Raw genomic sequence first — 14,554 nt, 5'->3', positions numbered from 1 at the left:
GAACTGCCTGTTTGACTTCTTCATAATCATTACACTTCTCTATTGGTAGAGCTGAGTAAGTTTCCTGGCCTTCCCCACAAAACTACTTTGTAACAGTAGGGTCCAATGCTCTGGAGGCCATTTCAAATTTGTAGCTACCTTTTCAAAATGTTGAAAGTACTCGTCAACTTCTTTCTCTTTGAATTTAGGCACAAGCTTTACATACTTTGTAACATCAAACCCTGACTTTGACTTTGAGGAGAAACTTGATGAGTATTTGTCACCTAGTTTTGCTAACTTCTCTTGTTCAAACTCAATTTCTTTTTCTTTCAAATGTGCTTCCATTTGAATTTTTGCTAGTTTTTCCTTTTCTTCCATTTCTAATTTGTGGTGCTCAAGCGCCATCTTTTCTTGGCGTGCTTTTTCTTCCGTTGCTAGTTTTTGTTTTTCAATGTCTAGCCGTTCTTGTTTTTCTTTATTTTCATTCTCTAACTTGATCATTTCCAGTTTTTCTTTTTGGTCCATTTCTATTTTCTTTTGGTCCATTTCCATTTTCCTCAGTTCTAATTGAATTTCCAACTCTTTCAATTTAAATGCTGAGTCCCCACCAATTTCAGTTTCTACGTCAAGTTTCTCTTCCAAATAGGATTCATCAAAAATGTCCTCCCCGACCAAAACATCAATCAAGGCATTTTTGATTAATTGCTTTCTTGTAGCTTGCTTTACTTTCAAGTCATAATGTTTGGCAAATGCCAATAAATCAGGCTTCTTCAACTCATCAAACTTCTCCCAATTTATAGTTTCAAGAAACTCTTCTGCTTTGAACTCTGCCATACTGTACTTTCACGTTCAAGACTTTAGTAAATTAATGTTAACTTTTTTACAGTGTATATCCCGGACGAGCCCCCAATTTTTGTTACGAGTCGTACTTGACTCAAGGCCAAAATCACCTTTTACCCGAACTCACACGAATGCACAACACAAATACACTGTTTATTTAAGCTAACAAAATCTAAGTCTTTAATTGAAAACAGAGTATGATTGGTACATATAATAACAATATCGCATATACAATAAAATCACACAATGACAGTTTTACTCTATGACTACTTAACCAGCTGTCTTCTTGTTGGTGATCCTAGAGTTCTTGCAATGTTCTGGACGACTGATGTAATATATCCTTATTCGCTTGTCCTGCGAAGTCCAGTGTACACTTGCGCTTATAATTCCTTGCGTATAAAATCCTCATACGAAAATGATGATGCTTTCTCCAATCTCCTTTGCGCTGTTATCTCCACAAATATATCTCCCTTTGCGCTGCTACATGTATCTCCACAAATATATCTCCTTGCGCTGCTTTCTCCAAAAATGGTGTTTCTTTCACCAATCACTCTTTTTCCAGGGAACCGGTTTCTTTAACACAGCTCCACTGTTTCTTGACAGATGCGTGGCCTTCACAAACCCAGCAAACTCCAGCAATTTGACAGAAGAACTTTTAATCCTTTGATGAGGAAGAGCACTTTTGTGTGCTCGCTGTCTTCTTCGTTGCTGTATTAAAATTAGCTCAATTATTGGCTATATAAACTGGTTAAAATGTACTTCCTTTTTGAAGCACGAAGACCATCACACACATGTGGAGTTTCTCAATCTCCCACGGCATTCTGTAAAGTCCCAACAAAACCTCCAGCTTTTTATATCAGTACTCATGCAAAAAACCCATCATCTATTAATAAACCATTACTTCAATCACATTTTCACAACATTGCTGCAATCTTGGGATTTCCCAAGATTAATTATACATTCACATTACATCACTTCCTGGGGGTTTTCCTGATGGTGCAATAATGAACTGGGGCTTTCCAAGTTCCAAACATAGCTCTGACTTTGTTTACAATAATTTGGGGAATTCCAAAAGACTTTCCACACCATTATCTTGCACGTACAAGGGGTTTCCCATCTCATGAAATACTTTCAGCTTGTAAACAAAGTTAAATAATTAAATTAAATCAAATTACTCAGGGCACATCACACAGTGATAATCTATTTGGTCAATTGTTACGTCATTCATTTCAACCCATATCCACAATTCACGCATAATGACGAATGCCATATCCATTGCCCCACTAAAGCAGCTGGGACTATTACAACCCGGGATTACAACCAACGTCCTGTACTGCAATCGAAGGCTGATTTGGTTTTATAATGTGTCTTGGACTACTGTGGCATCAACGAATTCCAAAAAAGTGTGCTCAGGCTTGTGGGTTTATATGTTCATGTTGTATACAAAAGTCTGTGGTCGGTTGAAAAAAATCTGTAATCCAACACAAACATTTCAACCAGTCACAAATGTGTCACTGAAAATGTCTCTTAGTGATAGCGCGCTAAAAAGCTGACTCAATTTTTTGCGTATACGGTCGGTCGCTGAGGGCAACACAGCAATTTTGTTTGGCCTAAATAATTATGTGCTGTGTGCTATCACCAATGGCTATTATATAGTGTCTTGTTCCACATTGGTTTTACCAAACCCGTTAAAAATAAAACAAACGTGAGACAGTATTGGCATGTTAAGGGCAACGGAAAACTATAATAAAGTAATAATTAATATACGGTCTCGTGTTGGCAACCTAATCGTTTAATTTTTATACTTATGTATCGATTCACGAAGGTTAAATTTGGAGCCACTACGTATGGATTCTTGTTTTTAAATATCGGGAAGAAGACATTCCTATATAGTAAAATAGTTCAGGTTTTTTTTCATAACCCTTAGTAATTATATCTTTCCTGTTATTATTTTATCGCATGTATATTTGTATGCTTGTTGACTCACCCGACATAGTGATCATAGCAACGATCGGCTTCCAGTCTAAGACTTTTTGTAACGTTTTCCATTTTTCTTCTTCGGTTTGTTCCTGATTATCCTTTGGTAGAGACGTTTTCAGTAACTCCGACATCAGATCACCAACCTTCTCGTAGTCGGAACTTTTCAGCTCTTCTTTTGGCTTGCTTCTTAGACGCCCAAGAATCCCTGGCTCTTCCTTTTTTTCTTCCTATATTCCAGATAATATTACAGTGGATAACTGTTTGATTTTATTCATAAATTATAATTATTGTACTCAGCTGCTATGATCAATCAATCAATCAATCAATCAATCAATCAATCAATCAATCAATCAATCAATCAGTCAGTCAATCAATGATCAGTCAATCAATAGATTAGAAAAGTTAAAACATGGCCTGATACAGTAATATACCTAAGTCGGACAAACAAGTTACGTGTTGAAAAAAGAGCAAATTCGCAATTTATACATGTCATTCACTTCGTCGCATTATTATGCATTATTGCTATGAATTAATAAACTGAATAGAAACAGTATAAATAAAGAAATTAAAAACAAAAAACAAAAAAATTTTGCATAATTTTTAGCTTCCACTATAGCTATCACTACAAACCTTTAACATTTTCTCCATTGCATCCATAGCTCCCTGGTGGACGATGTGGTCAAGTTCCGGATGCCCTGTATTGAACTGTGCTATCCTTATTCTAGCCGCATCTGGAACCTACAAAAATGAAGATCAAATGTGAAAATGTACATAATCAAATCTTTTAATCATCCATCTTGCGTTTATCACATTCATTGAAAGATTTCAGTCTAGCAATATCATACATATCCACAGTCATTTAATGTCATTCTACAGGACTAATATACACCATTGGTTTTCACATGAGTGGATAGTAACGTGGTTTTGGCTGTTTCACGTGTGATCCCGAGTTTAAAAATTATGGCTCTCTTATCCCCAATATATCGATCATACAACGAAAGCTTTTATAACCACACACCATCACGCCACAATTAAATAACGCACACCCTCAACCCTTACATTCCCCCACCCATCCCGGCACACAGAAACACGCTCATCTAAGTTACAATTATTTTACCGTGTTGTACAGTCTGTCTTGGAACAACTTCATAAGACTTTGCTTCCATTTAGCTTCAAACACACGTGGAAATGTCATTCTGAATAATTCTTTCCAAATCTGAAAGAAATATACACGTTATATAAAATTGTCGTGTTTTGCTCTCAATATTAGGTTAAGGAGCATTCTGTTAAAATCTCACTGGTTTTATGTATTCTTTTGGCATGGCTTTTGTTATTGATCTATATTTATTTCAAAACGATGTTCTTGATAAAGCGAAAACAAACAAAAATAATGAAACAAACAGACACTTACACTCCATTCCACAGGAAACGTTGGCTTCCTATCCTTGACATTGTAGTCCAGAAACTTTGCCGGTAGATTTTGTCTGAGCCATTCTACCAGTTCTACTGTAGGCAGTCTTATCTTGGCGTAGATATGTTCTGCCCTTTCTCCTTGTTCTAGACTTGCGATGCACAAGTTGATGAGCGTAAAGCTTCTTGTCACTAACTCGTAATGTTTGATAGAGCTCAAAGCGATTGCCGATTGCGCGACCGAAATGGACATGTTGATGAATTTCTCACCGATGTTGGAGAATCTATACAGAGAAATAGAAGCCATAAATTTTTCAATTTGGATCGAGAAAAGAATGTAGGATTGATTATTACAAATACTACAAAAAGGGGCAGGTTCGTAAGAATACACTCTCCCATTTGGTATCCATAAACCCCCTATGGAAGACATGAATGTTCTCCCACACTGGGGGTGTAGATTTGAGTCACACATTCAGGTAATCCCGTTTGAAATTCATACTAACTGTGTGGGAGATTAAGGCCATGTCTTCCATAGGGGGTACATGGATTTCAACTGGAATAGCCCGATACGGTCTCAATTTTGGAAACAGTTACTTTGGAAATTGCGATTTGTGCACGATTCTCTGAGACATGTTTCACGCACGACGTCAGTACGTGTGGTAGAAATCTTAGATGATAAAGAATGGGTTTATTCAGTATAGCAACTGTTGCATTGTATTTTTTGTCCGTATCACACAATCAAAGTTGCTTCAAGTAAATCGTATACTTACATGAATTTGTTGGACTTCAGAAATGACACCATTGCATTACATATTAACCCGACATCTGATATTAGATACTGCACAGAGAAATGAAAAGTTCTTAGTTATTTTGCATACCTCGAATTAACCGCTTGAGTTCGCTATGTTCGTGAAAACTACATTGTACAGTCAATGTTTGCAACTTTGCACATATAAACCCACAAGCCTGAGCAAACTTCGTTGATGCCACAGTAGTCCAAGACACATTATAAAACCATTTATCATCCTTAATCAGCCTTCGATTGCACTTTCAAAAATTGCTTAATGTATTGTGTCGTTTTATGGAGATGTTTCATTTCGGCACACTTCACATCATAACTCAAGAACCAAAAGACCTGCAAAAGTGTAACTGTGATATCTGAATTCATATCAAGCCCGCTCTAAAATAACCACAACAATATTCGCTAGAGGTCATTGCTTTTCACAGCAGTTAACTACGCTAACTGGCCTTAAAGGAATACATTATTCATTGTTTACATAAAATGCTGGACGTACTCCCTAGATGTACTCCAGAAGCCTATTGTTATCACATTTTGTTTACCTTGTTGTCCCATGAACTATGCTTTGACGGTGATTTCGGCTCAGCTTGAGCTGACGACAATGCACACATAACAGTATCCAATGCATGTAGTAACATAAATGGATGAATCTTATGCTTCTTCGGCAGATGCTCTTGGAAATCCACAAGAACACGTCGTTGGTTCTTAATAGTGAGTAGTAGCCACAAGATAGCGTACGGGAGAAGACGGTCTTGCTCGACGGAATGACATACGTGGGCGATTCGTTTGTGCATTTGTATCAGAGCTCTGCAGAAATAAAGGTTTAGTAGTAACGTTCTTGTTTAATAATAAAACTTGCTTTAACCCCATGAGAACTACCTGCCGATTGGCCAAGATGAATATTGTGTCCAATGTTGAACCAATCAAGGAGGGTATTAATACGATCATCTGCAAATGCATGTTTGACCATATATAAACTGAGCTCAAAAAGAAACTTATAATTTTTCACAAGGTCATATCTTGAAATCCTGTCCATCAAATTGAACCAAAATTACACACAGATTTACTTCAATACGTCTACTCTTAACACATGTCAGTAACCAAGCAGTTATCCAACTGACATGGGACAGCTTCCTGGACCACATTCACAGCCCAGCCCTGTTTCATGAAAAAAGTGTATGAAAAGCAAAACGCAGCACCGTTTTATAATCTGTGCAAGGATCGTGTGTGCATTCTCACAGCTTTTTTGTCCTGGGTGCCAAATGTTGGGCTGTGAAAGTGAAGGAAGTCCAGGAAGCTGTCCCATGACAGTGCATTTTGCAGTTGTGTCAGTTGGACAACTGCTTGGTTACTGACATGTGTTTTGAGTATTAAGGTAATCCTGTGTGTAATTTTGGTTCATTTTGATTGACAGTATTTTAAGATATGACCTTGTGATTCACAAGTTGTAAATAATTATAAGTTTCTTTTTGAGCTCACTCAGTTTAGTTGAAAGTCTAATCATAATTGGCAATTGAAATGTGCATTTTGAGTTATCAACCAATCAGAAATGCTGTTAACTGACCAGTAGTGCCCAGGGGCTTAATATGATCTCATAAGCAGCAAAGATCAGGTGTAAAGATATATTGAAATAATGCAGTAAAAGATATTTTCCTAAGAAAATATGTGCCCGCAATGAAGTAAGTTTTAAAGGAAAGTAACAACGGGAATGAAATACAGTAAATGTGTTAAAGTAAAAAAGCTTGAGATTCTAATCAAAATGTGTGCAAAATCATTGAGGGGGAATGTCTCCCATTAAATAGCTATTTCAAGTGATAATAACATGGGAGCACGTGTGGCCGAGTGGATAAGGCGCCCGCCTCATAATGCACAGGTTGTGAGTTCGAGTCTCGCTCGTGCCAACGTGTTGTGTCCTTGGGCAAGGCACTTTATCCTCATTGCCTACTGGGGGATGTGGTTGGGTTGGATTGAATGTTTGTATAGTTGTTTGTTTCAATGTTGCAATATTGGCGCTGATTAAGCTGCTGCCTGCAAATTGCATTGTGTCTGTTTAAGTGTGTTTAATGTACAATAATTCTAGCAATTTAACCTGCGGGTCACCATTAGAGTTTGAAATAAAAACCTTCCTTTTTTTTTTTTTTTTTTTACTATTATTATTCATGATACTTACCCCGAATCTGCATGTTGAATCCATCTCTTGTTTGCACTCAAACCAGATAGTCCCCAGCATTGCGGGTCCGAGTAGTCCGCCTCTGGATCAATATCCACTCCTGCATAGGGTTTGATATCGCCACGTAAGAAGTGCAGTAATGGCAGTGCTAGCAACCATCGATGGTCACCTGTCTTCCAACATTTTTGTATGGTGAGTTTACACTGGTTCTCCAAGCTCTTTATGCCGTACCTGCAAATGTCAGAGTATAAGTGATTGGGTATGTCACTATAATAATGATGAGCAATAAAGAGTTTTTATTCGCGTCTTTTGTAACAGCCATCAGCCAAAATGGCGAAAGTCTCAAAACAGTGAGGAATTTTAGATTTGTAAATCAAAAATTGGAATATACATCCAATCTAATTGAGTACCGAAGTGATGACGTCACAGAAAATTTTTGTTGCAGTTCAGCGTTTTGAATACCATGTATCGGTGGAGCATGATGAAAAACATCCACAGTCCAAATTTGGTGGGAATCGGATCATGAGGGCCCGAGATATGGCCGCATGAATACCTAATTAGCCCCATTGAAATCAGTGTAAATTGGCCTGGTTCCAAACAGTTATGAACCAGGCCAATTTACACTGATTTCAATGGGGCTAATTAGGTATTCATGCGGCCATATCACAGGGCCCTCATGATCCGATTCCCACCAAATTTGGACTGTGGATGTTTTTAACCATGTTCTGAAATATGGTCATGAAAATGCTGAAATGCAAAAAAGAAAATTTTATGACGTCACACTTCGATAATCTATTAATACGCAATTTCCAAGATGTCTGATCACAGGCGAAACAAAAATAGCTATTTCAAGTCAAACTTATAACAAGGCATAACAATACAATGAAAGTACTTTTATGCTATATACTATTACATTTATAAGCTTATAAAAAACAACCAGCTAAAAGCGCTAGTCGACATGTCTTACTTCAAATAACTTCCAAATTGTCTGCGTATACTCTGTAGCACAGTGACACACATGTCCTCACTACATGGTGACAGCATTAGACCATCCCATAGCCCAGTCAGTTGTTCCGGGGTTGCCGGTAATGAATGTTGGTCAATAAGGTAACATATGGCGAGAGCAGAATGGAGCTGATCATGGTTGATATCTATAGTTGCCTTCGACTTGTATGACTTGATCTTGTCGGCAAAGAAGTTGAGAAAACTCTAGAAAATAAAAAAAATAAAAATTATCGTTGCCTGTGACGTATGGAGAAAAAGGGAAAGAGGTACACTGTTCTGTATCCTGTATCGATCATTTGTGTAAAGAGTACAGTCGCTCCTTTTTCTTCGCGTTCAAAATTTGACTGAGGATAAGTATCCTGCTCAGCCGGAGTAGCTTCCGGCAGACGTTAAGAAGGAGGCACCGAGCTCTACACTTATACTGTAAAAGAAGCCAACTAAAGGTATGAAGAGCAAGGGATTAAGTTAAAGCAAATCAAGTATAAGTTGAAGTGTATGTATTGAATTCCTAACAGTCCTTTCAAGACTCTCAAGTCATGTAAGTCATGGGATGTTCAAACGAGACCCAATTGCCTTTACTTACCTTTTGCAAGTCAAATCCTGACAAAACCCACGGCTCTGAGGTTCCTGTTCCAACTGTTCTCAACTGCGTCTGTTCTAGACAATTCCAGACCTGTTCAGCCTGCTCAATGGCGTGAGAAACTTCCATTACTTCTGAATTAGTCTGTCCAGGGAAATGCCCATCTTTAGTGACGACGAATCCTTCCCAATGAGGCAGGTATGTAGCTACAGCCAGATCGTGATCTGAATGATATTTCTTGTTGAATGTACTACTTCGGCTGCCTAAGACGCTTGTGCGGGTTGGTCGCCTTTTTTCCATTTGCACAGGCCAATCATACTGAGTCCACATACCTAATTTATAGGTCAAACAATAATAGAGGTAGTGTGTTTATTTGTACAAGTAGAGCTGTGATAGTTTCACGAAATCAATTTTAGAAGCAAAAGAGTGGTTAAAATGACTCTTGACAGTTTCATTTATTATATATTATTTACAAATAATTCAAAGGCATATCAGAGTTGACATCAGTAACCGCATAACATACCAGGACTGTTATAACTCGCTGTATGAATCTGAAGACTGCGATGCCAGGCTCCTACATTACCGTCGTTAGTTATTACTTCCCAGTGTTCAATACCGTCTTTTACAACAAGGTACATGTATGAGAGTAGCTTATCCAAGACTTGGTCAGTTTTGAAGATTCCAGATCCTTCAAAAAGAAGGTACTTGTCTTTGAGAGTTCTGTAATGAAAGACAACATTCATAGCATTTCATCAAGATTTCAACCTAGATAATTGAGAATCCATGCAATCATTTCACACTGACACATTGGGTTGGGTGAGCTTGTAGGTGGCAAATATGTTCATTGTGTATAGATTTGCGTTTCGGTTGATAATTCAGAACTGACAGCGACATGTTTGCATGCTTGTCATATGATTAATACTTGGTAATAAACAAAAAGTTTTTTTTAATAATGATTTTTTTGGCCAATAATAAGACGATTTCTTCAGCACATTTTTGTTCCTGAAATGGGAATGATAATAATAGGTCTTCTTTTAGCATTAACATTTTTGCCGGTATAGTAACTTACTTTGTTGTTCGCATTTCCAGTGTGTTCTTGTTCATATTTCCGAATTCGGCACCAGCCATGCGCACAAACATGGCGTCTGAATCTTCGACAAACTGAAAATCTGGGCTCAAAATGGTGACGAAGTGCACGTGAATCTCGTCCTTTCCGAGGCTAGTGAGACATCTGTAAGGAAATAATAATAATAATAAATATTCACTTTACTCTGCTAAGGCACGTTATGACAATGATAAATAGGATGCTGACATTGCGATCATTGATGCCATTTACATTTCTTTCCTAGATAACCTAGTCAGAGCCCCAAGCCTACAAAAAATGAGTTGGGTTACCTTGAAAGAACTTTTTTTAAACCAATGTATATTGATAGTCTGGAACCTCAGGATTATGAATTCAGAGGTCGTATTTTTCTTCAGGATTGCAAAAAAATTGATATTGCGTAATAATGACGACGTCATCAAATTTTGGTGAAAAAAGTGCAAAATTTATAAAAAAAATATTCTTGCCTGTATGGATATATTAAATACCCCTCCTTCTATTTCTGTTAAGGTAGAAGCTGTATTATATTTAGATATTGTGTTAGGGAGCTTTAAATTTTATTTGTCACATTGACGTCTGTACTAAATATAATTTTTGATTGCGATTTTCTCAATATACCGGTTTTTCACTTTTTCGTGGCTATAAATATTGGCTATTTTCTCTTAGAAACATATATTTTAACCAATTTTTAAATCTTTCAAACTATTTTCATTATACACAGGATGTTCTTAGTAAGAAAAAATATGTTTGATTCCAAAATATATATTTGTATAACGTCTATCGGACAAAATATGATGACGTCATCAAATTTTGGATAAAAAAATACAAAATTTACAAACAAAAATATATTGCCTGTTTGGAGACATTAAATACCCCCTTCTTCCATTTCTTTTAAGTTAGAAGCAGTATTTCATTCAGATATTGTGTAAGGGAACTTTTAATTTTATTTTTCACATTGACGTGTGTACTAAATGTAATTTTTGATTGCGATTTTCTCAATAAACCGTTTTTTCACTTTTACATGGCTATAGATATTGGCTATTTTCTCTGATAAACATAATTTTTTATATATTAACCTTTAAATATTTATAAATACATATTTATACTATTTTCATATGCATTTGGATGCTCTTAGTAAGAAAAAAATATGTTTGATTCCAAAATACATATTTGTATAACATCGGACAAAATATGATGACGTCATCAAATGTGACTCCACATGTAAAAAATATCGAAATAGTTTCTATTGCTTTATATGATGACAAGCATCGTTACCTTTGATTTCAACACGTGTAAGAACCGCACACTCAATTTCTTTACGGTTTATGAACGACAGAAACTATTGATATGCATTGCTGTCTGTATGAAAATTCAACTTCAAGTGCAGTTTTCATGCATTATGACTTTTGAGCTTCACAAGACTTTTGAATTTGAAAAATGCATAATTTGAGGTACTGATATCATAAATAGGTTTAATTTCATGCGTGATAAAGATTCTGTTGGACTTACTTGACCTAGATTTCTCAACTGCAGTTTCTGTTGCAGTTGTTTCACCACTTATTCTGTTTGTAGTTTCATATCTGACACTACTCATCATCCTTATCCTGCAGAATGCAATCAGCTGCAACACGTACGCATTTATCAAGGCTACCTGACTGTACATGCATACACTTTACACCGTTCTTTGCCCATTTACAATTTCTCATGCATTTAGACACCCGCATAGCTTATGTTTCATTGCGATTTGGGGTTTGGGGTCTTTAACCATTATGATTAGGACAGGTTTGCCATTGACAATCCTCCGTCCATACAGCGTTGGATCTGATTAATCTGTTTCAGACAGATGGCCTTGCTTAATGACGATTTGGTTGGCGCTACGACGTAAGATGTGTTGGGCAAATGCAGGGGCAAGGGGGCAAGGGAGAAAATAATAATAATAATATAAAAATTTATAACGCGCAAGATCCGTCAGAGCCGCTCACTGCGCAACAACAGGAATATGACCACATCTATCACTATCTAGTAGTGTCGCTAGAGCCATCCATTTATGATAAGGATAGCTGACTGTGTCACAGCCGCTGAGTACGTATATGGAAAGAATCACTGATGTTAATCCCAGTTCAGCAATGTTCATGTTTTTGTTCATTGTTTCCACAATGGTATGCAATGGTAGCGCGATGTTTAGCTTTTGAAGCCATAATTCCTCCAGTCCAGGAATGCGTACAGCGTAATACATTCCCATGATGATTACATCTGTGTCAGTTGCATTATTACAACTTTCCTGTGGTGATGTACATTTGCTGAATATGGGCAAACATCCTGGTATCTGCTTCTTCATGGAGAGCACATGATATAAGTAATCTCCAAAAATAAGATGCATACCTTGTGGTAGATTGCCATGTTGACGTTCCCATGCCTTTGCAAGATAGTGAAGAAGGTTGGATTTATTCTTTGGAATCATCATTAATAAACCCCAGTCGGGAATAAGCAGGCTATCCTGTGGGTCATACTCCTTTGAAGTGTTCCCCTTTGTTCTCTTTTTCCGTTCTTCCCCATTCAATGATACCAGATCTCCAACATCATACCTATCCCCGACAAAATATGACATCACAACCTGCAGGTCTTAGACTCAGCAATTTCTTCAGATAATAAGCTTGAAAATCAAAGAAAGTTTCGCTTCTGAATTGCTGAAACCATTTGATAAAGGCCATCGTTTCAACTATCACGCTACAACTACCATCAGTACTCATGCTTGCGGGTGACTCATGAGCTGGCCAATCATCGCCTAGGGATGTCTTCATGTCATTTATGAAGTCTGCATTTCCCTTTCCCATGACAAATCCTTGCTCAAATGCAGCCATTCGGCTGAATGGAGAACCTGGATAGCTTGTCTATTCATGCTGGAATACCGACTTCTTGTCTTTCTCGTCCAATCCATCAACAAAATACAAATTTCTACTACTGGTGCTAAAGTACCATTGTCTACTGCTAAAACATTCTTGGCTTGTTTAGCTGCAGTTTTCTTTCTCTCTTATTTAGCTTAGCCTCAAATTAATGCAGTGACTTTAATGTCGGCTGTCATATTAGAAGTCTCCTGTGCCTTCTTAAGTGCAGTAATATCAATTTATCTGGCATTTATAAGGTCTAGGGATGTTGCCTTGTGCCTAGTAGATATGTTAAGCAGATCTTGACCAGTGTAAACCAATGGGTTTACCATATTGGTTATTATGGCATTTGGCATTTCAGTTGTTGCATTGATATGTTTATATAGTTACATTTGGAGTATCTTCGTGGTGTTTGTTGTTTACCTTGTCCAAGTGTACCATCTCCTTTACGTCCAGATATGGTAGTTAGTCTAGGAGCTACCATAAGCTATTTTACCATCGCAGCTTGATGCTGGCTTATGGAATAAGCGAGTCTTTGCATCACAATTGTATGTCTGTTCTAATACCATATCACTCCACACCCCATTGAAATTTTTACTGGTGAATTACTGTGAATTTGCCACTTTTGAAGGTAGTATTAACTTCAGGAGCTATAACTGACAGCGACTCCATGGCTTCTAAATAGTGTGGAAGGAGTGCCACATATTTGTAATGTAATGTCCTGCAGTTACCAGTACGGAAGCATATTCCTAGCTTCTTGCAGATGGGCTTCCCAACAGCCTGACCGCTCAGCATATATGTACCGGTTGAGGATCCCTGCCATAACTATGTACATCAGCCAAATAAGACACATAGGCGATGTGCACTGGGTTTTCTGGAATTCTTCCATTAAAGCAGTTACAGCCTTCAGTGATTCATCTGCCTGCATGAATACCTCACTGGCTTTGTGTGGGTCCTCTGCTTTTAATGCTGCCATAAGTTCTTGTATATGGAGGGATATTCCAGAAAGGCACTCAGCATCCTTTCCTTCACCCTGAAGACACTACTGAAATGATTCCCAGTATGATTCAAACATAGCATCTGCCACTAAAGGGTGTGCTCGCAGCATTAGGTAGTAACCATTCCCTGCCATTATTTTATTTGCTGTTCCTCTTAAACATGTTTTCGATTCTACCAATATGTCTTCAATTCCTGTTGACTTCAATAGGTGAACAATATCTCCTACGAAATTTTATGCAATATGGAAACCTCCCATACGAAGAATCAGTTTCGTGTACTCCGGCTTCTTCTGCAGCGCAAGGGCTATGTCAGGTACTGTGGTGAATTCCTGACCTAATTTGGCAGCTATGTTGAAACAGTAGTCTATTGAACTTTGAACAACTTCAGGGCTTGTTGGTGACCGTGATAGATGTATGACCTAGGGCAGACGAAATCAACGTTGATCCCATCATTTACAATGAGAGAAGTCGGACACATCGAGGGTCTAATGCCGAAGTAAGTCACGATGACTCGTTTGGTTTTTGGAATTATTGTCTTCTTGTATAAGATAAAGACCGTGCTTTCTGTTTATTTTTAAGAGAGATACTGCTGTCCACTGTAGGCGTGCATTCAGGAAGTGGTATAGATATTTCCTAGCTTTTACAAGAGGTACGCTACTCGTTGGTTTCAACGTTTACTCTGCAGCCTCTTTGTACTGGTATTTTTTTTGTGCGTTGTTGCGTTCAATGTAGTTCCATCCTTTGCGTGTTCGTCCCGTGGAAATCTAAATTATCTATGGCAAAGTGTGTTGTCATAATTGGAGTTG

General features: G+C 37.7%; 1 protein-coding gene across 1 annotated transcript in view; it reads right to left on the bottom strand.

Annotated features, from left to right (window-relative positions):
• The window catches only part of LOC140157206 (E3 ubiquitin-protein ligase rnf213-alpha-like), a 73,622-nt gene that overhangs the window by 48,428 nt on the left and 10,640 nt on the right, over positions 1-14,554 (bottom strand). The window contains exons 2-12 of the mRNA XM_072180323.1: positions 9,833-9,994; positions 9,287-9,483; positions 8,767-9,095; positions 8,146-8,387; positions 7,179-7,409; positions 5,551-5,815; positions 4,980-5,047; positions 4,211-4,493; positions 3,917-4,015; positions 3,430-3,537; positions 2,807-3,026 (exon numbers count right to left, since the gene is read on the bottom strand). Of these exons, the coding sequence (XP_072036424.1) occupies positions 2,807-3,026; positions 3,430-3,537; positions 3,917-4,015; positions 4,211-4,493; positions 4,980-5,047; positions 5,551-5,815; positions 7,179-7,409; positions 8,146-8,387; positions 8,767-9,095; positions 9,287-9,483; positions 9,833-9,903 (2,113 nt within the window). The 5' untranslated portion in view covers positions 9,904-9,994. The remainder of the gene's footprint in view (positions 1-2,806; positions 3,027-3,429; positions 3,538-3,916; positions 4,016-4,210; positions 4,494-4,979; positions 5,048-5,550; positions 5,816-7,178; positions 7,410-8,145; positions 8,388-8,766; positions 9,096-9,286; positions 9,484-9,832; positions 9,995-14,554) is intronic.

Source organism: Amphiura filiformis, chromosome 7 (assembly GCF_039555335.1).
Source record: "Amphiura filiformis chromosome 7, Afil_fr2py, whole genome shotgun sequence".
Classification (NCBI taxonomy): domain Eukaryota; kingdom Metazoa; phylum Echinodermata; class Ophiuroidea; order Amphilepidida; family Amphiuridae; genus Amphiura; species Amphiura filiformis.
The sequence above is the reverse complement of the archived record's forward strand: the minus strand, read 5'-3'. Positions and strand labels throughout refer to the sequence as shown.